Genomic DNA, 26,003 nt, shown 5'->3' on the forward strand with positions numbered 1-26,003 from the left:
ATTCTCATGAGCAAAGCAAGTCTCCAAATGAAATAATGTACCTTTCAGCTTTTTTGTAGAAAAGGAGATATGTTTGTAATTATGCACACTACGGAACAGAAGGGAAGTGGAGGATATGGTAGGTGTGATGTGTTGTAGTTGCTATATCTGGGAAGACAAAGGACAAGAGGAACTCCATAGGACTGCTGTAGGCTTTACAGAGAGATCATGGGAAACTCAGACAATTCAGGAGAATACACTGAAGACAGGAGAGGCAGATGGGGCACCTTAATATTCTGTAAGCATACACTTGTAATTCGTACTGTAGTAAAGGAACCTGCAATACATATTGAGAATAGCTCAGCACATACACATTGCTAATGGTTAGTTTGTTCCAAGGGTCTCTACTGGAAGAATGAACGTGTTGGCAGCCTTAGGATGATGCAAACCGAGATGCACAGAGAGGTAAGGGGAAGAAGTGCAGGAGACGTACGGAGACACACAGAAGCATCATCTCAGGAGGAAGGCTGACCTCATGGCCAGAGGCAATATTACACTTTGGAATAATTGCCTTTGTTTACAAGGCTGTCTTGGCTAGAGATGAGATAAAAGACAGGGAGTTCGAATGTTAATCCACTATTTTCTCAGATAACTAGCTCTCTGAATAATATCTGATTTAAAGATTAAACTCCTGTCTCTGATGTTTACCATCTATGGTAAACATCTTTATAAAATGATTCTATTCATAAAATGAATGGAAACAACTGTAAATATGGTCAACTCTTATCTTGCCACATACCCACCTCAAGTCCATTAGTACAGTTGGATCACTACCTAAAAATGGAAAAGACAGAAAAAGTGTGTGTGTAGATCCTTAAAACATTACCCTGTCATACATGTGTGTGTACATTCACAGAAAAGGATGCAGCCAACTGCTCATAGGGAGAGCAGAACATTTGAGTGGTGCCACTCTCTACACTTTCAAAAGGCAACACACGTGCACAGAATGGAATTTTTAAAACACAAAATGCCCTGTGTGGTGATGCATATCTGTATTTCCAGCACTCAAGGAGGGGTGCGGTGTGTGTGTGTGTGTGTGTGTGTGTGTGTGTGTGTGTGTGTAGGAGTCTGAAAGTAAGAGGCCAGTCTTGTACCCAGGGGCAGCTCTGGGCCACCCAGGATTGTAGAGAGAAAAATTCGGTCTCAGAAATATCCGATGGGGAGAAGGGTAGCTACAGAAGCGTCTCTGCCACTCCTTGAAGGCACGGAATCCCGCTAGATCCCTTTAACCGCCTCCCAGACGAAGGCGAATGAGTTAGGAACAGGAGTATGGCTCTCGAGATTGCCACGGAACTACTAGAGTGGGCACGCAACCGAGGGGGGACGCTTTTGCACGGGACTTCCGGGGTAGGGCCTGTCCGAGCGGAAGTGCCGTGTGGCGCGCGGGGTCTGATCCGGGCGGTGGTCGGCGGGCTTAGGTCCATCCACACCCGGGGGCGCGCGGAGGCTCGAGAGGGTGTCGGGTGCCTGCCGTGGCCTCGCGGCCATGAACCTGGATCCGCTGCGCAAACGCGTCCGGCACTACTTGGATCAGGTGCGCGGCGGGCGGCCGGGCGCTGGCGGGGCTTCGGGGCGGTGGGGCCCGGCGGGGAGCGCGCCCGATCGCTCAGATCCTGCCTGGACTGTGGAAGCGGGCTTGGGGTAGGAGGGTTGCATTGTGGCCTTGGGATCTGGCCGGGCCGCAGGGTGTTTGAGAGGATTTAGTTGTGGTTCTTATTTGACAGAATACTTGTGGATACAAACAGGCTGTCTCCAGTTAGGGCTGGAAACAATACCTAGCACTCTGTCTTCAGCCTCCGCTCTTCCTCGAGTGCACTGCGGGGACTGTTTAAGGGAAGGTGTGTCTCTGGGGTCCACGTCATTGTGATGTCATTTGGTTTTTGCTAAAATGCTTGCTCTCCCGATAAATGAGAAACGGAATAGATGCTAAGTGATTGAGCCAAAGGTTTGCACTTTGCTGGAAGGCTGCGTGCTAACAGGCAGTCGGTTTTGTGATTATTTTCTTTGGCACTGTGATAGAGAGAGGACAATGTGGGCCTCTTTTCCACTCTGGGGGCATCTGTTCTGAGCAGATTGTCGGGTCCATGCGGCTCTCTCCTGGCCACCATCAGCAATACTGTTCTGAATGTATCCTGGGGACCTGAGGCCGAGGCCGTAAGAGCCAGGGATCAGCACTAACCAGAACAAATTCAAGAGTGTCTCTGCTGTCAGATTGTTTTGTTAGACTTGGCCATAGGGGGAGACTTTGCTCATGACAAGTGACTGTTAATGTGTTATGGGTTTAATTTGAAATTTTTGAATCTGGTGCTCTACTGGATTCTACTCTTGAGATTCATTTGAGCTTGTTGAAAGTGTTCTTACATAAATGTCAGTACCAGAAGTTCTAGATAACTGCACTTCAATCACCTATCTACTGTTTTAGATACCAGCTGATATATTTTTGGTAGTATGTGAGTTCAACTGTTATCTTGAATTGTAGATATGAAGTTCTTACAGTAATGAACTAAAACTCACTCTAGCTGAGCTGTAAAGTACAGATGATTGGTGGGTCTCGTGCTACATCTAAGAATGTGTTGTGAGTTGTTGATATGGTGTGTGGGTTTATATCAGTAGACATCTGTCAGAACTGTGGGGGCAACGGCAGTCACCCTGTGTTTGCTTTTTGTATGCAGCAACAGTATCAAAGTGCTCTGTTTTGGGCAGACAAGGTAGCTTCACTCTCTCATGGTGAGTGACATGCAATTTATTTCCCCTAGTTAATCTTTAGAGAGCTCCCCATGAGCCCCTGACCACTTGTGTGATTTTGCCCCTCAGAGGAACCCCAGGACGTTTATTGGCTGGCTCAGTGCCTTTACCTCACAGCACAGTACCACAGAGCGGCCCATGCACTCCGGTCTCGCAAGCTGGACAAAGTAAGTACGGAAGCTGTCCGAAATGGTGTTAGGCTATGACATTGGACGTGTGCTCTGATGTTAACATTTAAAAGAACTCAAATTTTTTATTTTTATGTGAAAAAACAATGTTTTAACGTTTGGTTTCGGAGTTGGGGGGCTTGTAGGGAGGGTGGGGAGTGATGTTGAGACAAGGTTTTTCTCATAGCAGCCCTGGGTGTCCTGGAACTCAATTTGTAGATCAGGCTGGCTCAAACTCACATATATCCACCTACCTCTACCTTGTACTGGGATCAAAGGTGTGTCCCACCACACCTGGCTAAGAGACTTTTTTTTAAATGTGTTTGTGTGTGTGCCACATGACTGTGGGTGCCTCCAGAAACCAGAAGAGGGCATTGGGTTCCTTGGAATTAAAGTTCCAGGCACTGTGAGCCGCCCTGTGTGGGCAATGGGAACAGACCTCTCTGGAAGAGCAGCAGGCACTCTCAACTGCAGAGCCATCTCCTCGGCCCAAGAGCATGTCTCTCACTCAGCCTCAGTCTTTCATTTCCTCCCTCCTGCCCACCTGCCTAAGTTATCATTGTAGTGTTTTTGCTTTTGTTTGCTTTAAAATTTTGCTTTTTAATATTATACTTGCTTATATAGCCTGTGTGTGTGCGTGTGTGTGTGTGTGTGTGTGTGTGTGTGTGTGTGTGACCTGAACCACCTGTGGGAGTTTGTCCTCTCCTATCATGTGGATCTCTGAGGCCCAGACTCTGGCCCTCAGTCTGTGACAAGTGCCTTTCTTAGCTCCGCAGCTGGCTGGACAGTCCAGTTTGCTTGTTTTGAGATCAGGTCTCACTGTTTTTCTTAGTCTGGTTTCCAATTCTTGTGCTCGGGGCAATTCTCCTGTCTCAGCCTCCTGTGTGGTTGGGATTACAGGCACATAACTTCTCTTGGATCCTCAGTGCCTTTAACATGTTTTTGATGAATACAGGCTAAAAAGACTGGGGCTCTTTTTTTTTTTTCTTTTTTTTTTAAAAAGAGAAATTGTAAAAGAGAAATTCTAAAACTCTCCAGTTCACACTTGTTTTCTTTTAAATTACAGATGTGTGTTATTTTATATAATACACATACATGTTACACATGTAAAACGTTTGACTTTTTTACTTATTTCTTTTCTAGCTGTATGAAGCTTGCCGATACCTTGCAGCTAGATGCCACGTAAGTGTACTTGGTTTCTGTTTTATCTGGTGAAAATATGATTGTGAGCAGTATGCATCCTTCATAGATGTGTGGCACTTGTTGTTCCAGAAGCAGAAGCATGGTGACTTAGCACAGCACTTCAAAAACAAAAACAATGTCCTTTTTAGTATCATTTTCTTTCTTTCTTTTTTTTGAAACAGGATTTTTCTGGATCACCCTGGCTGTCCTAGAACTCAACTCTGTAGACCAGGCTGGCCTCAAACTCAGAAATCCACCTACCTCTGCCTCCCAAGTGCTGGGATTAAAGGCGTGTGCCACCACCACCCGGCTGTATTATTTTCTATAAATATTTATTCTTAATTTGTACTTTAGGCATGTAAATAATGGATACAGTATGTATTGCCATTTAAAAATCTAGAACACTGGGCTGGAAAGATGGCTCAGTGGTTAAGAGCACTGACCACTGTTAACCAGGGTCCTGGGTTTGATCCCTAGCAACCCCATGATGGCTCACAACCATCTGAAATGGACTTGATGCTCCCTCTGGTGTGTCTCAAGACAGCTACAGTGTACTCATATACATTAAATAAAGAAAGAAATCATTTTTTAAAAACAATCTAGAAGTCATGGGTGCTGACTGGAACTTGTATTTTCTTCATAGTATGCTGCCAAGGAGCACCAGCAGGCCCTGGACATCCTGGACATGGAGGAGCCGATTAACAGGCGGCTCTTTGAGAAATACCTGAAGGATGACAGTGGCTCAAAAGACCCTTCCAGTGACTGGGAGATGTCACAGTCCTCCGTAAGTTATGCAGTTAGCATGTTTCAATGACAGCAGTGGGAAATGCCCACATTACATGGCAAAAATAAACCCCTATACGTGTGTATAGAAAATTATGGTTACCTGCTTGTTCCAAGTAACTAAAGACTCTCAGACTTTTCTGCCTGAGTGTCAGTGTGAAGCTGTGATGGTATGGATGTCCTCTGAATAGGCTAAGCTGGGACCTCACAGATGCCTGAGCTGTACACAGTGGGTGCAGACATCTTTTTCTCCTCACTGTGGTTTGGATCTATGAAGAGGAATCTTAATTAGGTTCAGTTGTTTACAGGGAAAAATTTTTATTTACTTGATAACATATAATAATATTATTAGCTATGTTTGAGTTTGTATTATTTATAATTCTACACAATTGAAACAGACAACATAATCGGTCGGGTGCTCAGGTTATTAGCGTGGTCTGTTACGTTAGCATTTGTTGAGATACAGCTCACACCGTACAGGTAGAGTTCGCCCATTTAGAGCATACAATCCAATGGCTTTTAGTGTGCTAGGCCTATGCCAGTTTTACCTCGAGCAACTTGAGGGCAGCCTTATCATCCAGAGAGATTCCAAATTACGTACCTGTTACGTACAAATTCACCTGTCTCCTTTAGAACATAGTTATGAAGGAGCTAGAACCTGGTTACTAGCCTCTTCATTCTAAAAAATACAGGAATATTACGCATCTGGGTATCTCTCTCCCCTTACTCTTTATTAATTATGTACTTAGAAGTACACTAATTTTCTACTAGGAAATGCATATATTTACTATCTTTGGATTATTTTTTGACCTCTTACATATTAACTTACCTGCTAGGAATGCATGCCATACTTGTAATGCATTATTTGTTTTATGAGGTTATGTTTTAAAAACACTCCAGAGAAAACTGCCTAAGTCTAAGATTCTCTTCTAAAGTCCATTATATTTTAAATTTTGATTTATGAATTTTTGCCACCATGTTTTTAGTTGCCCCTCTGTGAATCACCATTAACTTCTGAGTCCACATTCTGTTGGTGGTAGGTAGCAGGATAGCCCGCACCCAGAGGTGCACACATCTCCAGGCCTTACAGAGATCTGTAATTAAGGTGTATTTCCCCTTTTCACAAGTGAGGAGAGGAAACCGGCCAAGACAGATAAAATCATCACACAGAATCACATACAGGGCTGGAGAGATGGCTCAGAGGTTAAGAGCACTGACTGCTCTTCTGAAGGTCCTGAGTTCAAATTCCAGCAACCATATGGTGACTCACAACCATATCTGTAATGAGATCTGATGCTCTCTGGCTCACAACCATCTGTAATGAGATCTGACGCCCTATTCTGGTGTGTCTAAAAACAGCTACAGTGTACTTACATATAATAAATAAATAAATATTAAAAAAAAAAAAGAATCACATACAGTGTCAGAGACAGAGTTTGAACTCAGGTCTCCAAGGCTCTCCCAGCCACTCCTTACCTTGACCTTGAGCTGTCTTGATGCCAGGATCTAATATTCTCGGGCCCCTCTCATTTGGTTTACGTGTCTGACTTTGTCTTTCATTTGATTTTATACAGTTTCTTGTCACTCTTATGTCATCATCAAGGGGCATGCCCTGAAGCCACACTCCTGAGATACAAAGCTTCATTGGCATAAAGTCACCAGTGATCAGTGTTCAGGGAAGACAGGCCAAAGAAACTTTAGTCTAGCCTCAAATTTACTGTGTTGCCCAGGTTGGCCTGAACTTGCAACTCCTCCTTCCTCAGTTTTCCAGCTGTGACTTGCCTGGTGAGGCTAGAGCTTCATTTTGATGTTGTATATCTGTTGATTTATACTGTGCTTTGGCAGTTGAGATTACACTGTAGACATAGTAAAGACTTGTCAGTGTTCTGATAGTATATATCTCTAAATCAAAAATTAAGTTTACTTAGCACGTAACAAAATGTCCTTTACCTACAGATAAAAAGCTCCATTTGTCTTCTGCGAGGGAAAATCTATGATGCTTTAGATAATCGCACCCTGGCTACCTACAGTTACAAAGAGGCTTTGAAGCTCGATGTCTACTGCTTTGAAGCATTTGATCTTTTGACATCACACCACATGTTGACAGCACAGGAAGGTTGGGAACTCCTGTGTTTGTCCATCTGTCTGAGTGTCTATGTCTGTGTTTATGGTTGTTGTGTAGAATAAATAATATTGCTTGGCTTGGCTTACTTTCTGAAATCTATATACTTTAAGAACAGGGTGCGCAATAGGCTTAAATACGCCTAGCCTTCTTAGCGTCTTCCTGTATTAAGCACATCACAAAACAATATGATGCAGTATCTTTTGCTGGTAGCCTTTGAGGGCTGTGATGTCATGGATGGTTTATGAGAAGTGATTTCAGGGGAAATTATTAACCAAGATTCAGAATTATTAACCAAGATTCAGTGGTTTCATCCTAGCCACACTTAAATCCCTGTTTCCAAGTCCCAGTTTCAGAGCAGCTTAATTAACAATTTCTAGAGGTTGGGCTCTGACAGCAGGTGTGATTCTAACCCCAGAGACTCAGAGCCACTGACCAGCTGTGTGATGTGGGTAATCAAGAGAGCAGAGAACGCAGAGTTGGTGTGGTAATGAGGTTCATACACAGACATAGCCAAAATACTGCCTCTTAAACCACTAGGCTCCAAAGACAGGGACAGGGACAAGTAGGAAGCTGGCTACTGGCATCTAGTAGAGGCTGAAGGTCCTGGAGGGAGCCCTTCTTTGCTCAGGATGCCTTTCAGAGAGTGGGCCACATTGTCAGTGTAGTCATTGTCAAGGCTTGGGTTTGTCTGGCTGATGAGGTCTCCTGGCCCAGCGCTCCAGTAGCACCCACACTATAAGGATTCTCTACTGTACTTTGACTTCATTCTCCTCTGAGTTGATTTACATAGAGAACTATACAAGAGTATTTCAATTGCTGTTTTCTCATGAATATCTGAAGATGTTATTTTTTTCTTACTGTTCTAAAGAAAAAGAACTTCTGGACTCACTGCCTCTTAACAAGCTCTGTGCTGAAGAACAAGAGTTGCTGCGATTTGTATTTGAGAACAAATTAAAGAAGGTAAGGAAAACCTCAGCTAACGTTTCTCTTATGTGAATACCTTACGTCTTTCCTTACCATCGGCCTGTTTTTTTAGAAGAGTCTTTTTTTTTTTTTTTTTTTTTTGGTTTTTTCAAGACAGGGTTTCTCTGTGTAGCCCTGGCTGTCCTGGAACTCACTCTGTAGACCAGGCCGGCCTCGAACTCAGAAATCCGCCTGCCTCTGCTTCCCAAGTGCTGGGATTAAAGGCGTGCACCACCACTGCCCGGCTATTAGTGCATGTGTATGGTGTGTGTGTGTGTGTGTGTGCGCATGTGCGCACTTGCCTATGCATGCAGTGGGTGTGTGCAGGCCAGAGCTGATGTCAGGATATTTTCCACAGTCGGTTTTCTATAGATCCTCTCACTGAACTTTGCTGTTTGGGCTAGAATAGCTGGCCAGTGAGCCTCCAACATCTACCTGTCAGCTCCTCAGTGCTGTATTCCACGCCTGCGGCCATGTGTAGCTTCTACATGGGTGCTGGGGCCTGGAATGTAGGACCTCATGTTTGCACAGGAATTGCATTGTATCCAGCTCTAATTTAAAAAATCAAAACTGTTTATTAACAACAGTATTGCTACAATAGATTATGTAAAAATATGAAAATGCTTCCTGAGTTCTGCCTTCTCTGTGATGAAATTGAGAGGAAAACATACTGGTGAGAATTCTTAGAATTGAGAGGAAAACATACTGATGAGAATTCATAGAACCCAAAGTCATGAGCACCTTGCATAAAGTCCTCACCTTGTAGGTACAACATGGACTGCTTCTTCCTTTTGTTTTGCTATTGCTCATTTTATGTATACGTTTTTCTGTTTCAGTATAATAAGCCCAGTGAAACTGTCATTCCCGAGTCAGTGAATGGCTTGCAAGAGAATCTGGATGTGGTAGTGTCTTTGGCTGAGAGACATTATTATAACTGTGACTTTAAAATGTGCTACAAGCTTACTTCTACGTAAGTATGCTCGCTGTCTCTGTGTCAGTGTGAGCTTCAGTCTGTCCTGTCTAGTTCACAGACGCATCCTCTGACAGTCTTACTTGCTGTCTCTATGTCAGTGTGAGCTTCAGTCTGTCCTGTGTAGTTCACAGACACATCCTCTGACAGTCTTACTTGCTGTCTCTGTGTTAGTGTGAGCTTCAGTCTGTCCTGTCTAGTTCACAGACCCATCCTCGGACAGTCTTACTCGCTGTCTTTGTGTCAGTGTGAGCTTCAGTCTGTCCTGTGTAGTTCACAGACACATCCTCTGACAGACTTATATTAACTGGTGGTGATTGCAGCCACCTTTACCATTTGTAGAGTATTGAACAGGTTGCTGTATTAAAAGAGCAAGTTGCAGGCACCAAGTTCCCGGTGAGTGTGGGCTCACTGCAGCTACTTGGGAAGAAGGTACATGTCTGCCTTCCCATCCACTGACGTGGGACTCACAGTTTACAGAGAAGCTTACACATAAATAAACAGTGACAAGGCAGAAGATAGAAGCAAAACTTGTCTCCAACCACCAAGAGCCTGTTGGCCTCTAAGCCACACCACAGTCCAGACTTCAACCTCCTGAAGGTCCCTCCTCTTTCCAAAGTGTGACTCAAGTATTTTATGACATGCAAACACAGAGATAATAGGTTGAGATACCAATTTAGCCCATGGTTTTGTAAATGTCCTCACTGAGTACTGCTAGCTCTAAGGCAGCCCAGTGACCCAGGTGTCTTGTCTTGCACACTCACTAGCTAAACCATCTCTAATACCAGCTGCCCTGCTTGTCTTCAGACACTGCAGCCCAGTTACACTTTGTAGATTTTTGTGGAGCATGGGGGACAGGGTTTAACTTGTTTTTTTGTTTTTTTAATACAGAGTTTCTCTGTAGCCCTGGCTGTTCCTTGCTCTGTAGACCAGGCTGGTCTCAAACTCAGGGATCTACTTGTCTCTGCCTCCTGAGTGCTGGAATTAAGGTGTGCCACTAAACACACCTCACACCTGGCTTTTGTTTGGTGTTTCTGTAGTTTTGGTTTTTTTTGTTTTTTTAATTTTTGAAATCACAAAATTTTAGTAAAATATGTAGTTATGATATATTTAAAAGTTTATATTGTCTATCCTTATAACTAGTTAAATTCTGTTTTTAAAGTAAAAAAGTAAAAGAAAATGCTAAAGCTAATTTTTATTCTTTCCAACCAAACCAGTTTTAAAAAAAAAAAAGATTTAAATATTTTACTTATATAAATACACTGTAGCTGTCTTCAGACACACCAGAAGAGGCATCGGATCCCTTTATAGATGGTTGTGAGCCACCATGTGGTTGCTGGGAATTGAACTCAGGACCTCTGAAAGAGTAGTGAGTGCTCTTAACCTCTGAGCCATCTCTCCAGCCCCACCAAACCAGTTTTCTATTTATGCTTATTTTATTTTTGTGATCCTGGAGATTGGACCTGGACCTGCCCATTGTAGGCAAGTATTCTGCCCCTGAGCTACATCCCAAACCCTCTTTATTTTGAGACAGTTTTATTAAGTTGCCCAGGCTGGCTTTGAACTTGTGATCCTTCTGCCTCAGCCTCTTGAGTAGGTAGTAATGTAAGTATGTACTGTGAGGCCTAGCTTCCCTTTCCTTTATAATTAACTGAAGTAAAGTATTACAGTTACAGCATCATGAGCCTCCTATGCACAGTGACTGAGTGGGGTGGGGGCGGTGTTTGAGGTGATGAGGACTTCTGTCACACTGCCTTCCAGGTGGTAATTTGTTGCTTTAACTTTCAGAGTGATGGAAAAAGATCCTTTCCATGCAAACTGTTTACCTGTGCACATAGGAACTCTTGTGGAGCTGAATAAAGCAAATGGTGAGCGTTTACATCCCCAGTCCTGTAATCTTACCAGCTGAGGCCACCTCAGACTCCTGATCCTTCTACCTCTACCTCCCAAATGCCGGGAGTATAGGCATATGCCACCAGGCCAGGCCTTAATTTTTTTTTTAAGAGCATTCTGAACTATTGAAAGTTTGCCTTACAAATCCTGGCTCCTTACATGCAACATGGTGGAAGCCCACCGCAGGAGTACTACCGTCATCAGAAGACTGATGATCTGTCTCCTGGCAGAGCAAAGAATTTCCCATGTTCCTGCTTCCTCTCCCTCTTCACCAGTGTAACTTGTGCTTTACAGTGTGCTAGCTTCATTACTATCAATTTTGACTGCTTTTCCTTCCTGTATTTTTTTAAAGTATGAAATTATTATGGGCAAACAGTTAAGTCAGTATTTAGAAATTGGAAAGGAGTAGATAGTTCCCATGTTTTAATATTTGAGAAACATTTAATTCATTGGGCAGTTTATTTGTCCTTAAGTTTTTTGAAATCAAATAATGAGTTTAGTCAAGAGGGGGAATTCTAGAGAAGCTCCAAGCGTACGTTCACTGAGCTCTGTGCCTGGGTCTGTACATCACATCTCCTGGAAGAGATGCAGACTCGGGCCACCTCGACTACTGAATCCAGAATGCACGTAGGACATGTGAGCATGCAGTGCTGAGACACATCTCTTCATCACTTCCTTACATGATGATCATGGGACCCTGGCTCAGTGTGATTACACTGTCCCCCTTCTAGCCTGTGCACGAGGTGCATGAGTCTCTCAGGTTGTGCTCTAGAAGAACCTCTGCCTCACCTAAAGTGCTCAGTTGGGACGTGTGCTTATGTGGCCCACCCTGTGCCCTCATCCACTCAGACAGTGCTAGCCAGCACTCAGTGGCGGCTATTGGGGCTAAGGAGGGGTATATGCCCGGTGGATTTCTACCTAGAGGGAAGAAGGGATGAGATTGTCGTGTGAGAGTAAATGGAAGGTCAGATCTGAAATTGAAATTATTCATGTCAAATACAATTTTCCCTTTTTCCTAAAACAGAACTTTTCTATCTTTCTCACAAATTGGTGGATTTATATCCAAGTAATCCTGTAAGTAACACAATTTCCTTTTTCTTTTTTGTTATCTGAACTTTAAGAAAATATTTTGCTAGTATGTAGAGTGTAGCTTATATATTTAAGTTCAGGCAAATAATGTGTGTGTGGGTGTGTGTTAATGTATGAGTACTCTGTCTGCATGTACACCTGCATGCCAGAAGAGGGCATTAGATCCCTTTATAGATAGTTGCGAGCCATCATGTGGTGCTGGGAATTTAACTCAAGACATCTGGAAGAGCAGTCAGTGTTCTTAACCCTTGAGCTATCTCACCAGCTCCGCAAATACTGTTTTATGTTAAAGCAGTGAGGCAAAATTTTCTAGTTCTAGAGATAATAGCTAGCAGCTTTATTATGTATTCCATGAAATCATCTTTACGTACACTAAAGCAATAACTCTGAGTAAAATCTTTTCTCTCTGGTTATAAAAGTATACATACTCCCTTACAGAAGCACAACATTCCAAGTTAGTCATGTCTCCCTTCCCCAGGGATATAATTGTTCGTTGCATGGCTTTTGTATGCATGTGTAAGTCCCTGGATTGGGCTTACACTTAGAGAGCTAAGAGTGAAAACTAGAATCAGGAGCTGTGTCCTTAAGACAAAGCCAGTGAGCGGAGGCTGAGTCTCAAATAAGAAAGGATGTGTCTAGCTCAGCTGAAGCCAGTGTAGGGGAATCCAGCCACCTAAAAGTCAGAGCGCATCTAGAAAGCAAAGGTGAGCCAGAGTCAAGCCAGAGCCCAGGCAGATGTGCTGTTTAGAAGCCTTGTTCTCAGTGGGAGCCACCTTGGGAAAACCACAATATCTGTTCCTCAGTAACGTGTGTGTGATCTCAGAGAATCCCTAATTTAGACTAAAATTTAGGAGTTGAGAACATCTAACCCACCCTTTGTCTGGCCCACCTTGTTAGATCCCAGTTCAAGGTTAAGTCTCTGGTTATAGTAAATATTGGACTTTTTAGGTGTCTTGGTTTGCGGTGGGATGTTACTATCTCATGGTTGGTCATAAAAATGAGCATGCCAGAAGATATCTCAGGTATGAATCTGTTTTCTTCTTTGCTATGTAGTGAGCCTATGCGCCGAGAGGCTCGTCGCTCATAAGCTCTAGTGCAGTAAGCACTTTAAAAGTAGCATGGATGAGCACGCCCTTAAGCAGGTCTGCTCACTTGCATTGTTTATGTGGATACTGTTCATTAGGATGCTGTAAGCAGAGGTAAAGCAGTGTTGCGGGCTGTGTACTCCAAGACCTTAGGTTGTGTTGTTTTACTTGTACATGAGCATAGGAAACGATACAGTAGTTTGAAAGGACTGTTTTCCTTTACACTGTCAGCCTTCAGCTTTTGCTAATAGGAAACACATTAAACTCGGAATGAGATGAGGGTAGGCCAGTGTGACCACTGAGTAGTTCCTGTAAGGATCTGCTGTGGTTTCAGGAGCCCGATGTGGTGCCTGGTGAGGACGGGCCCACGTCATGTGGCCATTTAAGCCACTGGTGTTAACCTTGGGCTGCAGGATGTGCTGCTTACAACTCGTAAGCTGCACGCAGTGCTGATGGGTTCAGCTATATTACCTTATCTAAAGAGCATAGGACTCGCCTAAAGCTTCTTAAAGTTTATGTATTGCCTTTCATTTGGAAGCATTAACAACAGTTGTACATTTGTTAGCAGTTTATTCAGTTGATGTTATTAATGTTTTTGATGCCATATACTTACACAAACCTAGAAGTTGAAGAACAAGTACATTACTTGAATATTGCTTTTGTTTCAGCAAAGCTACCACATTGGAGAAGACCTACGGTCCTGCCTGGATAGCCTACGGGCATTCCTTCGCTGTGGAGAGTGAGCATGACCAAGCAATGGCTGCTTATTTCACAGCAGCACAGCTGATGAAAGGGTAGGCACACAGCCTGACTAAGTGCCAGGAAGGGCTTCTCTTCCAAAGAGGCGTTTCTCTTAGGAATAGTGTTTTGGTTTGGGTCCTGAATTACACAAAACCGTCACACGTGTCTGTTAGGTACAGTCTGTATTTATAACATGACTGTGGCAACAGAGGGGAAGCGGTTGATGGGATTCTTCTCCAGTCAGTGCAAGAAAGAAGGAAATGAGACCAAGGGGAGCCTCGAGCACAGAAGCCGTTCTTCTCTGTGCTCGTGAAGAATGGGTATGTTTGTAGTAAAGTCACACCTCACTATTGCAGCTGTAGTTGCTGCTGTTTGAGCATGTGTTGCTGCTGTATATGCAAGGTTTTTTTTTTTTTTAAGATTTATTTATTTATTATATGTAAGTACACTGTAGCTGTCTTGAGACACACCCGAAAAGGGTATCCAGATCTCATTACGGATGGTCATGAGCCAGAGAGCATCAGATCTCATTACAGATATGGTTGTGAGTCACCATGTGGTTGCTGGGATTTGAACTCAGGACCTTTGGAAGAGCAGTCGGTGCTCCTAACCGCTGAACTATCTCTCCAGCCCTGTATGTGCAGTTCTGATGCTGTTTCTCCCTCTGATTTTCTGACAATTTGCTTCACGTGTTCTGAATCTGCTAATTTTTAGATGTGTAATTATTGCGTCTCCTTGATGCCCTGAGTTATTTATCACTAGAATGGCCCACCTTGTCTCTGGTAGCAGCCCTTTCCCAGTCTGTCTTACCTGGTCATGTGGTCACACCAGCTCTCATTTGTTACTTTGTCATCCTTTCAGGATCACCCTACTGTAGTTAGCAGTTGAGGAGCTCTGTCCCTGCAGTCTCTGAATAGAAGTATAAGCAACATACGGCTAAGTCATTTTTAAAACTCTGTATTTTTTATGGTAGTGTACATTCACTTCCATGTAACATGGTGAGATAGATTTATTCAGCCATTAGTTCATGTCCACCCGTCATGTCTGCTCTGCTCTCTCACTGCTGCCATCCTTCGTGTTAAAGAGTTTGTATTTATACAGTGATGTGTTTTATTTGTATCTAGTTCTTTGGAGTTTTGTCATGTGACTTTCTTAGTGATCACCTTGAGGATTAAAGCAGTATAATTTAATAATTCCCTTCAGCCCTGCCCCGTGCACCTCCTTTGTGCTCCTGTGAATCAGCTTATACCTCATACGTCAATCTGTTACCGTGGCTTATACTGAGTTTTTCTCTCTTGTCTTCTAATCACGTAGAAGATTGCGGACACAGTGACAGTTCACTGCTTTCTGGTCACCACTGCAGTCACGTCACTTACGGGGACTGACTCACTTATTTTACGTGTAGACACAGTTCGCATGTCCATAAGTTACCGTCCTCACAGTTCACGTGTACATAAGTTACCGTCTATGTCCTTAAAATTCTATATAAGGGACTTGCTTTAGTTTTCTTCAGTAGATCTACTAGTGATGGATTCTCTCTATTATACCTTGTTCTCATGGCTACTTGTACTTGTTTGTTTGTTAGCTCTTTAATCATAGGTTTTTTCATTCTATTTATTCTGTTTGTCAATTCCAAAATCACTACTTGGTTCTCTATTATAGTTTCTATTTTGGGGGCCCTGAATAGATGGCTCAGCAGTTAAGAGCACTTAATTTCTCTTGCAGGGAACTAGGTTCAGTTTCCAGTGGCAGTTCACAGCTGCCTGGAACTCCAGCTTTGGGGAATCCGAGGTCTGCTTTTGGCCTCACGGGCTTCTGCACACATAATATACTAGCCACATAAACATATTTAATTAATTAATTTTTGCCGGGTAGTGGTGGCACATGCCTTTAATCCCAGCACTTGGGAGGCAGAGGCAGGTGGATTTCAAGGCCAGCCTGGTCTACAGAGTGAGTTCCAGGCCAGCCAGGGCTATACAGAGAAACCCTGTCTCAAAAAAACAAAAAACAAAACAAATTAATTTTCTTTTTTTAAAATTGCTGTCCTCTGATGGGGCATTATTCTTATACTTTTTACTAACTTTGTAAACTTAATTTTCTTTAGTTCTTTGAATATTAACCTAGCTCATTTAAGGTTTTGTCTTTTAAGTCTAGTATCTCTTGTTCTGCTAGAATGGTTTCTGTTGACTGCTTTTTTTTTTTTTTTCCCCTGTTTGGACTGTATTTAGAGTTAGAAAAAAGGAAACAATAGGATCTAAAGCTGACAAATTTCTTTTGCATTACAAAGTTTCAAATCTTTTTTGTGAACCTTTCAAATCTTTTCAGGTGTCACTTGCCAATGCTATATATTGGATTAGAATATGGTTTGACCAATAACTCGAAACTGGCTGAGCGGTTCTTTGGCCAAGCTCTGAGCATTGCCCCAGAAGACCCGTTTGTCATCCATGAGGTTGGAGTGGTTGCCTTTCAGAATGGAGAGTAAGTACCAGAGGGCTCCCGCCTGGTGTGGGCTCTTTCAAGGGGGGCCTTGGCCCTTCAAACTCCACTTACCAGACCTGCTCTTCATTGGATTTTTGTTTTATAAAAATGAGTTCATTCATTTTTATTTGTAGATGTATTATTTTATGAGGCAGGTGTGAATTCAGAAGTAGAAAATCTCATCATGGAATCCCCTAAAACACTAAACTATGTCGTGGTCCTCCTTTACTATGGGCTGCCACAAACTCCAGTACCCACCATGTGGCCTGGACAATTTAGATATTAGATTCACACAGCTTCACATTTTGAAATAAAAATATCCTGTGATTAGTTATTGGCAGAACAAAAAGTAAACTATCATGATCATCTTGATAGTGAGGCTTTTCCATAGCCTTGAGTATCTAGGGATGAGAGAGAATAATAAGAGAAAACTGCACTGCTTGTGCGCTAAGACTCAGGTTACGGGGCTGGAGAGACAGCTCACAGAGGAGAGCCCTTGCTGCCTTTGCAGAGAGAGGGTCAGGACCCTGTTCTACCATCCTCATCATGGCTCAGCATTTACAACTCAAGTTCAAGTGGACCCATGCCCTCTTCTGACCTCTATTGGCACAAACATATACTTAGGCAAAACACTCAAGACATATAAAATAAATCTTTAAAATTTTTTCAGTTTGCTGGGCGATGGTGGCGCACGCCTTTAATCCCAGCGCTTGGGAGGCAGAGGCAGGCGGATTTCTGAGTTTGAGGCCAGCCTGGTCTACAGAGTGAGCTCCAGGACAGCCAGGGCTACACAGAGAAACCCTGTCTCGAAAAACCAAAAAAAAAAAAAAAAATTTTTTTTTCAGTTAGATGTGTATGAGTGTTTTGCCTGCATGTATGTATGGGCACAGAGGTCAGGGGATATAGGCTGGTTAAGCCACCTTGTGAGTCCTGGGAATCGCTGAGCCAATTCTCTAAACCCATAGAACTTTGGATAAATATGATACCTTAATATAGTTCCTCCTCAAAATTTGCAGTCACTTTCTCTGTGAACTGGCCTACAAAAATCACTTGTTCTGTAAAACCAATACTCAAGTGATTTTAATCTTCACACATGTGGATGTGATAAAAGCCTGAGTCCACTGAAGTCTGTTTAACCTGGCTAATCTCGTACCAGATTGTACCCAGTCTTCTGTCTAATAGTCTTTTTAGTACTGTGGTTTTTCACAGCATATGTACTCTTTGTTGGTAACTTTACTGTCTAAAATAATTTCCAAACTTACTGCTGTCTCTTGGTGTACCGTCAGTAGCCATCGTGTGCCTCCAAGGGACTGTGTGCAGTAGCTGAGCATCATCTGAGTGTGCTAGTGGCTGTAGGTCTGCTGTCAGTGAACTGACAGTATATGCTAAGGAGGGTTAATCATTGCTTTGTTGATGAAATATTGTGGCCAGGCATTTACAGGAGTCTAAATGCCACTATTCATTAGAATTGACCATCTCTCCTAAATCCTGAACCTGTGCAGTATTAATATCTTAAGATTAGTTATTTGTCTGGCTCAAATTATTTTCTTTATTTTTTAGTTTTTTGTTTTTGTTTTTTTGAGTTATACAAAGTGATGATTTTCTATGACATTTTCATGTATATGTGTCATTATACTTTGTTTTTATTCATGGTATAATTTGAATTATTTCTAGCAGTTTCCATGTTATTTTAGTACTATTAAAGATACTCAAATTTTTCTCAGTGTCTTATCTTTGCAAATTGTGAATAACTGCTAACCCCTCCTCTATTTTAGATGGAAAACAGCAGAAAAATGGTTTCTCGATGCTTTGGAAAAAATTAAAGCAATTGGGAATGAGGTATTGTGTGTAATATCTGCACATACACACAGACACCACTGAGCATATTTAATGTTGGATGTGGAAAATGTAGGCAGTCTTTCTCCTAGAGGGAAACCTGCTAACGTTTGACATCACAGATAACTAGACAATGTTATGATTATTTGTACACTCATTGACCACAGAGAACATGAGCTCAGTTCTGATTTCAGAGCAGTCACTGGATGTGGCATGGGGCAGCCATCAAAACACACATGGTGGTTTTTTGAAATGATTTCCAATGGCTAGTGGAAGTGTTAGTCTCTTACCTGACATTGCTTCTCTAGAGCTTCAGAGAGCCCTGTCTTTTTGGCTCAGTTAAAAAAAAAAAAAAAAAAAAAAAAAAAAAAAAAAAAGGCAATTTGGCAGCAGACCAACCTCTTTAGAACTAGGTATCATTCAAATGCAGATCTTTTGTTGTTTACATTAATTAGTGCTAACGAATTAACTTTCTAATAACAAGGCTATATATGCACTGGCATCATTCATAAATAGTCACTTTAACTACAAGCATGTGCACCTAAGAGACTGCTGTGGCTGCTCTTTGGGTTTCTCGTTCCTGGAACTGGCTGGTTCCTGTCTGGTCTACTCTGGTCTGCACGTCACACCCTGGTTTGCCTTTGTACCTCACATTCATGGCCTCCCGTCTTCTGTGCTTGGTTCTGTCTCTCTGACAGACACAGTTTCAAAGTCTCCACCTGGGACAGTCTGCCTGTCCACACAGATTGAGCTCTGCTTGCTTTGGTCTTTATCATTTGAACTTACAAACATTGCTGTGTTTTCCACATGTATGTCTGTAAAACATGGTTTTTTGTCAGCTGAAGTCTTGGGTAGTTCTGAATAATACTAGTGTTTTTGTCAAAGTAGGACTGCCAGTCACCACATTCCATCATTGAAACAATTAAATATTTTGCTGTTCACTGGCCCAACAGCAGCACCTGGAGCCCGTTAGAAACACAACCCTAAGATCTGTTCAGTTAAAACTGTAGTTTTAGCAACATTCTGAATAGAGTCTCATGCATAGGAAACTTTGAGAAACCTGAGCCACTCCTAAAACACTTTTTTCATTCATAGGCAAAAACTTAAATGAGAGAGCATACACCACTACGGAGGTACCAGAATGCCAATTAAAGTTACTGGAAAGGAAATTACTGTTTTACTTCAGTAAAAAACTGCAGCAGAGATCAAGCTAGCAAATGAGAAACACTCAAGAATCTCTGAAGGATTTTTGTTGGCATGGGCTGGGCTCCTAAATCCAGTTCTCGATGCCAGAGGAAAGATGACCCAAGTTCCTTTGTTTATTTGCTTAACATGTGTTTACTAAGTGCCAGCCATGAGCACAGAACTAGACATCACAGAACTAGACATCAGCTACAATAAAAACTGCTGTGGGTGTAGCCTTCAGAGCCATTGGAAAATACAAGTGTGTAATCCGAGCAATGCTCCAGTCTGACTGAGGATATGAAAACACTCCATGCAAGGGTCGCTCTCCCACATGTCACAGTGAGGAAGGGTTTGGGGCACACCATACATCCCATCCTTAGTATGCAGACACTAGCTAGACAGAAATAAGAAACAAGGTATTTCAGAGTGACTGGCAGAAGTGGCATGTGCAAAGGCAGGAGTGGATTCATTGTGTTTTGGATTTGACATGTCAGAGGAATTCAGGAAATGGAGCAGGAATGTTAAGTGGGTTATTATACCCTGAGGTGGTGTTAGTGAGCTGCAGATTATCCAGGGAGCGAGAACGTGACAAGGTTCAGAAAGAAGGCAGCGTAGTTGTGCTCATAGGGTGGGGCTCAGGCCAGACTCCTGTATTGGGAAGCCAAGGTGGACGGCATTGGAGGTGTGCCTGCCAGGTAAACTGAACAAAGTCTAGAGTCTTACAAAGGCCAGGACGTCCCATGCCCCTTGAGTGACTGGCTTGGACATTTGGGGTGAATTTAGAGAGCTGGAATGACTAGGGAGAGATGCATTGATTTAGAATACCAAGCTGAAAGTGCTTGTAACATTTCTAGGTAGAAATATTTAGAAGGTAGATGACCATGAAAATCCAGGCTTTCAAATCAACTCTAGAGAGCAAGTACACAATTTAAATTTCTTTGGCCCAGCTGGACTCTGGGATGAAATGGTGCTAATTACAATCCAGTCTCATCTAGTAGAGGAGAAAATTGGATGAACTAATAAATCCTGTCTCTGCTGTGTGTATGTTGGGGTGGGGGGAATACCAGGAGACACCCAAGTTTGCAACTTGCAGGATGTGAAATGAGTCACCACAAACAACTCAGGCTGAAGTGACGTGGACTTGATGTTGCTATGTTCTAGGTAACAGTTGACAAATGGGAACCTTTGTTGAACAACTTGGGGCATGTCTGCAGAAAACTTAAGTAAGTGAAGTAGAGCATTTTCTGTTGTATTCTTTGTGACTGAAAGTGTGTCTATTTTGAATAGCCTTTCTGTGTTTATTTCATGATATCCTCCAGTCCCCATGCTTGGCTGCAACAAACATCAACAACCACGGTTTTCCTATTTCAGTTGGTATACTTTTAGGAACACTGAAAAGTATAACAGCTATGGCTTTTTCCCCCTCCCTTATATTAAAATCTTTAATATTCAAAATTTGGAAGCACTTAAACAATAAGGTCTAATTAAAACCATATCCATATCCTGGCTTTGTTTACCCAGAAATTTCATGATATTATGAACAGGTGACAGTTATAAATGTGCTCTTTGCTAGAGATGTACTTCAGTGGTAAGAGTGCTTACCTAACATGCAGTAAGCCCTTGGTTTGCTTCCCAGCACTGCATAAAACCAGGCATGATGGCACAGGTGTCTGTGATCCCAGCACTTAGTAGGTGGAGGCGGGCAGATCAGGTTCAAGGTCACCTTGACTACATTGTGAGTTGGGGGCCACATGAGAACCCTGTTTCAAAAGTGGCGGGGTCGGGGGAGTTGCTGTTTTGTCAAAAGTAAGGCTTGGGAACAGGATGATTGAGAAGTTAGCAAGTGTGTTAGGTGTGGCAGCACGTGTCCACACCGGCAATCCCCAGGACTTAAGCTGCCAAGGCAGGATGACTGCTGCAAGTTTAAGGTCAGCCTGCACTGCAGAGCAAAACTCAGTCTCAACAAACAGAGATAGAACATAAATATCCTATGTAATACAAGATAGTTTTACAGCTTAAAAATAACTGAAATAGGGCCAGGCAGTGGTGGCGCACGCCTTTAATCCCAGCACTTGGGAGGCAGAGGCAGGCGGATTTCTGACAGAGTTTTTCTGTGTAGCCCTGGCTGTCCTGGAACTCACTCTGTAGACCAGGCTAGCCTCAAACTCAGAAATCCGCCTGCCTCTGCCTCCCAAGTGCTGGGAATTAAAGGCGTGCACCACCACTGCCTGGCCAAATAGAATGTTTTTAATCAGCACTTTTATTTCATCCAGTAATTGTTGTCTGTCTTCCTTCTCGTCTTCCCTGACTTCTGCCAACAGGAAATATGCTGAGGCTTTGGACTACCACAGGCAGGCACTGGTGCTCATCCCTCAGAACGCGTCTACCTACTCTGCTATAGGGTACATCCATAGTCTGATGGGCAACTTTGAAAATGCCGTGGACTATTTTCACACAGTATGTCTTTTGCTTATATTTTACTCTAAGTCTGGTTAATAATGTGCTCCTTAATTTGAAAAGATCTTTTCTAGGCCACATTTTACCGATTTACACATTTAAACTTCTTTAGTAACCCTGTGTTTATTCTTTTCTCTGCAAAGAAATTATGCATATTGTATAGTATTTATCAAATTAGAAGTAAACATGAGACTGTCCTGCATATTCATTGAGCTATTTGTCCCTTGGTCCCATCTGGATTTGTCCAGACAAGGAGAGAGAGAGGACTCCCTGTCCTCTTCCCCTGTGTTCCTGCTAGTGGTGAACAAAAGCAATCCATGTATTTATCACAACAGAGAGTCTTTTCTTGGTTCGTGTACCTGACTTCATGAAAGCTAAGAGGCGGAAAGCCTGAGGTAGGCCTTTGAAGACAGAAGTGCTAAGTTGTGCTTTCATATATAAGTATAGTGACCACTAAAGGAAGAATATGGCAGCTAAACCTTATCATCGTCATCATCATCACCTGTCATATTTTTGTACTCGTCTATACCTAGATTTCAATTTTTTATCACAAAAAATATTTATTTTTTTATTGGATATTTTATTCATTTACATCCAGTTTCCCCTCCAAAAATCCCTATCCCATCCCCCCTTCCCCTGATTTCAGATTTTTTTTATTGGCATTCTCATCTATGCATTAAAAAGTAAAATATAAACAAATAAATGGCTTCAGTTTCCAGCACAGGCAGACAGTGTCACTTTCTTCCTTATATAGTATCATGGTGGCAGCAAGCGTGCTGTTCCTGAGTCGGGGTTTTACAAGTGCACATACCTGTTCTACACATCTTATAAAACCTTCAGATTGCTGATTCATCAATTAGCTAACCACCACAATTCATAGATTACCTTTACATAGCCTTCACGTGGTCTCTTTCCCCACCCCTGACCACTAGGACACCTTCACAGGCAGGGCATTCATATTATAGCTATGCCTAGTCACAGTAGCATCAGGATACAACCAGCTCTAAGACACCAGAAACACCAGAAATGTTAGAATTTGAGAATAGGAGCCTTAGGGTCAGCTAACTAGTGATTATTTGGAGAGACAGGTAATATATGAGGCAATGCAATATTTGAAAGATAAATTCATTGGTGTAATATGTTCATAACTGGTCTTTAAGGATCAATTAGCAATTTTCAGGCTACATGAAGTCCTAAGGTTAGTTCTATGGTCATAGGAACACTGAGCTGATCAGCTTAACTTCAGAATGTTTTCTGGTCTTAAAATCTTTGAAATGTTTAAATGTGAATTTTAAAGTAAAGTAACTGATCTTTAACTGTGTTAATGCACAAGGTTCACAGAACTCTAAAGACAGTTTTCTAATGTGCTAGGGATAGCCTTTAGGACAAGAGTGGAATAGTGTGATAACCATCCCTGATCCTCACCTGCTGTGAGCAGTCATCAGCTCATGCCCAAACTTGGAGCTAGCTACTCACTGCTATCTTGGCTAACCTATCCAGAACTCCATAGGATGCTTTGTGAGAATACTTCTAACAAAAGGGAAGAAATAGCATTTTAATAACCATGCCTAATCTTTTTTGGCAGGCTCTTGGTCTTAGGCGAGATGACACATTTTCTGTCACTATGCTTGGTCACTGCATTGAGATGTACATTGGTGATTCTGAAGCTTACATCGGTAAGGTGTAATTGTTCTCCTGACACCGTGTTATACTGTTTTGGTCTCTTTAAACCTCATCCAGGCATTCGAAATTCAAGAAATGTATTTATTAATTTGTTGGAATAGTGCAGTATGAGTGAATGGCTCATTTCAGGTTTACTGCTGGTTATATATAGAACATTTGTACAGAAGACTCAGTTATGGTAGAAGAGGAAATTGTAGAGATATTTCTCTAAAGAAAATGAATGACTTTGTCCCCTTTATTTTGTAACACAGAGCACAATATAATAATCTATATTTTAATAGAAGATTAAAATGCCTTTCACTTATCTAATAGTTATTTATAATACTTTGAAGAACTTTTATAATGATAGAATCATTTAAATACAATTGCTATACTTGAGCAGCACTTCCGTAAGAACAAGTACTGAGAAATCAGGAGAGTACATTGAAATTAAATGTTAAGATCTGGACTTAGGGGTAGGTAAAAAAAAAATAATAAAGAGACTTTAAAGACTTGGACATAAATAAACATAGAGTGGGGGGAATGATAAATTGAGCTTTAATAAAATGAAGAACTTGGGCAGGAGAGATGGGTCAGTGGTTAAAGAGCACTGACTTCTTCTAGAGGTGGCTCACAACCCTCTGTAATGGGATCTGATGCCCTCTTCTGATGTGTCTGAAGACTGTACTCACATACATTAAAAAAAAAAAAAAATCTAAAAAAAGTAAAATAAACAAATGAAGAACTAAAAATACCACTATGAGAAGAAAGACCTACCACTGAATGGACAGTGTGAATCACAGCCTACACGCAGCCTATCAGGAAATTCTTGTCTAGAATTTAAAAAAAAAAAAAAAAAAAAAAAAAAAAAAAAAAAAAAAAAAAAAAGCCCACAAGAAAAAAATGCATAAAATGTGCAAAGATACTGGAAGAGGTAGTACATGCCTGTAATCCTATCTCTTGGATTGCTGAAGCAGGAGGATCATAAGATCCAGACCAGCTTGGGCTATATATACAGTCTTGTGAATGGTTTGTGTTTGTGTGTGTCCTGTCCATGAAAAGAGCAAACGGGGCTGGTGAGATGGCTCAGCGGTTAAGAACACGGACTGGTCTTCCGAAGGTCCTGAGTTCAAATCCCAGCAACCACATGGTGGCTCACAACCATCCGTAATGAGGTCTGACGACCTCTTCTGGTACGTCTGAGTACAGCTACAGTGTACTTACATATAACAATAAATAAATCTAAAAAAAAAAGAAAAGAAAAGAAAAGAGCAAACAACACAAGGGTGGCATATGGTTAGGGAACGTATTGAAGGCATTCAGCAACATCTCTGTGTTATAGTTAGTAATGAGTGAAGCCTGGAAAATCATTAGTGTGTTGTCCAAGTTACCAGTTAAATATTGCTGCATTATGAAGGTTGAGTTCTGTGGGTCACTTGCGTGCTCTTCCCCTGGGCTTTCTGTGGGTTCACGTGGCTGTGGTCAGATGACTGACCGACTCTGTGATGGGCTCACAGTGGGTGGAGGACCTTAGCTGGGACGGAGTCAGATTTCCATCCAGGCTGCTTCATAGTATAAGTGGGCTCAAAGATCTAAAGGACAGGAGTAGCTGCCAAAGTGCCTAGCCCTGAAAGCTATCAGTTTGAAGTGTGTAATAGTTTTAGTTATGTCAGAAATTATTGACTCTAATCTATCTAATTAGACTGGCCCAAGTATATACCAATGTTTTTATATATTTTGATATATCTTGAAAATATACTTCACTTCTATGAGCAGTTTAGTGACTATACCCCACATGGGCTAAGATTTGGAACAGTTAGTTCTGAAGCCGTGTTGGAACCATGATCACATGCACTTTGAAAACTTTTCTAAGCATCTCCTTTGAAAATGGTGGAAAATAAGAAAAAGGAAAGATGAAAAATGGCTTCCCCTGTGGCCAGTATTTATGTTGTTTAAAGCACAGTTGGACTTAAGTGGCAGGGCAGAACCAGTAATGATGGAATTTCATGTTTTCTAATGATGGTGTTTCTTTTTAGGAGCAGACATTAAAGACAAATTAAAGTGCTATGACTTCGATGTGCATACAATGAAAACACTAAAAAACATCATTTCGCCTCCATGGGATTTCAGGGACTTTGAGGTAGAAAAGCAGAACACAGAGGAAGCAGGGCTTGCACCGCTGGAAAACTCCACTAAAACTCCAGAGTCCAGACCTTCCTTGGAAGAGACTTTTGAAATTGAAATGAATGAAAGTGACATGATGCTAGAGACGTCTATGTCAGACCACAGCACATAACCACAGCACTTAACCTGACAGAGGGCCAGGGCCCACCCTTATGTGCCAGCTTAGGTCAATGCTCCTTTGCAGCCTTGCTACGTCGTCGTAAGAATTTTCCAGTTCCTGATGTGACTCCAAACTACATCTCTACATTTAGGACCAGCAGCCTGCATTCAGAGGTGGGGCAGCAGACCTTGGCAACAGATGTTTTCTGATTTTCTGAACCTACAAAGTAGTTAGTTACACGTAGCAGAATAAAGAAGGTCAACTGTTTGTTGTCTTTTTCATTGTGTCTTTTCCAATAAATTTATATTTGGGAATAACT

At 42.0% G+C, this 26,003-nt stretch overlaps 2 protein-coding genes and 1 long non-coding RNA gene across 5 annotated transcripts in view; 1 reads left to right on the forward strand and 2 right to left on the reverse strand.

Annotated features, from left to right (window-relative positions):
* The window catches only part of Rasa3 (RAS p21 protein activator 3), a 224,645-nt gene that overhangs the window by 194,278 nt on the left and 4,364 nt on the right, over window positions 1-26,003 (reverse strand). The gene's annotated exons all lie outside the window — the stretch shown is intronic.
* Cdc16 (cell division cycle 16) lies at window positions 1,380-26,003 on the forward strand. Of its 3 annotated transcripts, XM_031339141.1 has the most exons (18): window positions 1,380-1,573; window positions 2,712-2,766; window positions 2,854-2,951; window positions 4,095-4,133; window positions 4,777-4,917; window positions 6,873-7,032; window positions 7,910-8,001; window positions 8,841-8,974; window positions 10,763-10,842; window positions 11,892-11,941; window positions 12,905-12,978; window positions 13,710-13,835; window positions 16,108-16,260; window positions 18,036-18,099; window positions 20,443-20,504; window positions 21,603-21,738; window positions 23,324-23,414; window positions 25,437-26,003. In XM_031339141.1, exons 1-18 carry the CDS (start codon window positions 1,526-1,528, stop codon window positions 25,694-25,696), a joined length of 1,863 nt encoding a protein of 620 aa, XP_031195001.1. In that variant the 5' UTR covers window positions 1,380-1,525; the 3' UTR covers window positions 25,697-26,003. The 3 variants fall into 3 exon arrangements, with proteins under 3 accessions (XP_031195001.1, XP_031195003.1, XP_031195002.1); XM_031339143.1 differs by lacking the exon at window positions 2,712-2,766 and having other exon boundaries at window positions 2,796-2,951; XM_031339142.1 differs by lacking the exon at window positions 2,712-2,766.
* LOC116068946 lies at window positions 3,548-15,681 on the reverse strand. Its single transcript, XR_004109766.1, has 4 exons — window positions 14,593-15,681; window positions 6,393-6,772; window positions 5,020-5,185; window positions 3,548-4,252 (listed from the first exon to the last, which is right to left on the reverse strand). It is a non-coding gene; the product is annotated as an uncharacterized LOC116068946 (long non-coding RNA).

The sequence above is a fragment of the Mastomys coucha genome, unplaced genomic scaffold, assembly GCF_008632895.1.
Source record: "Mastomys coucha isolate ucsf_1 unplaced genomic scaffold, UCSF_Mcou_1 pScaffold22, whole genome shotgun sequence".
Lineage (NCBI taxonomy): Eukaryota > Metazoa > Chordata > Mammalia > Rodentia > Muridae > Mastomys > Mastomys coucha.

Coding starts and splice junctions, on each gene's coding strand:
- Cdc16 (XM_031339141.1), top strand. CDS start 1,526: ATGAACCTGGATCCGCTGCGCAAACGCGTCCGGCACTACTTGGATCAG. Junction 2,952..4,094: donor GGTCTCGCAAGCTGGACAAA/GTAAGTACGGAA, acceptor TTTCTTTTCTAG/CTGTATGAAGCTTGCCGATA. Junction 8,002..8,840: donor TTGAGAACAAATTAAAGAAG/GTAAGGAAAACC, acceptor TTTCTGTTTCAG/TATAATAAGCCCAGTGAAAC.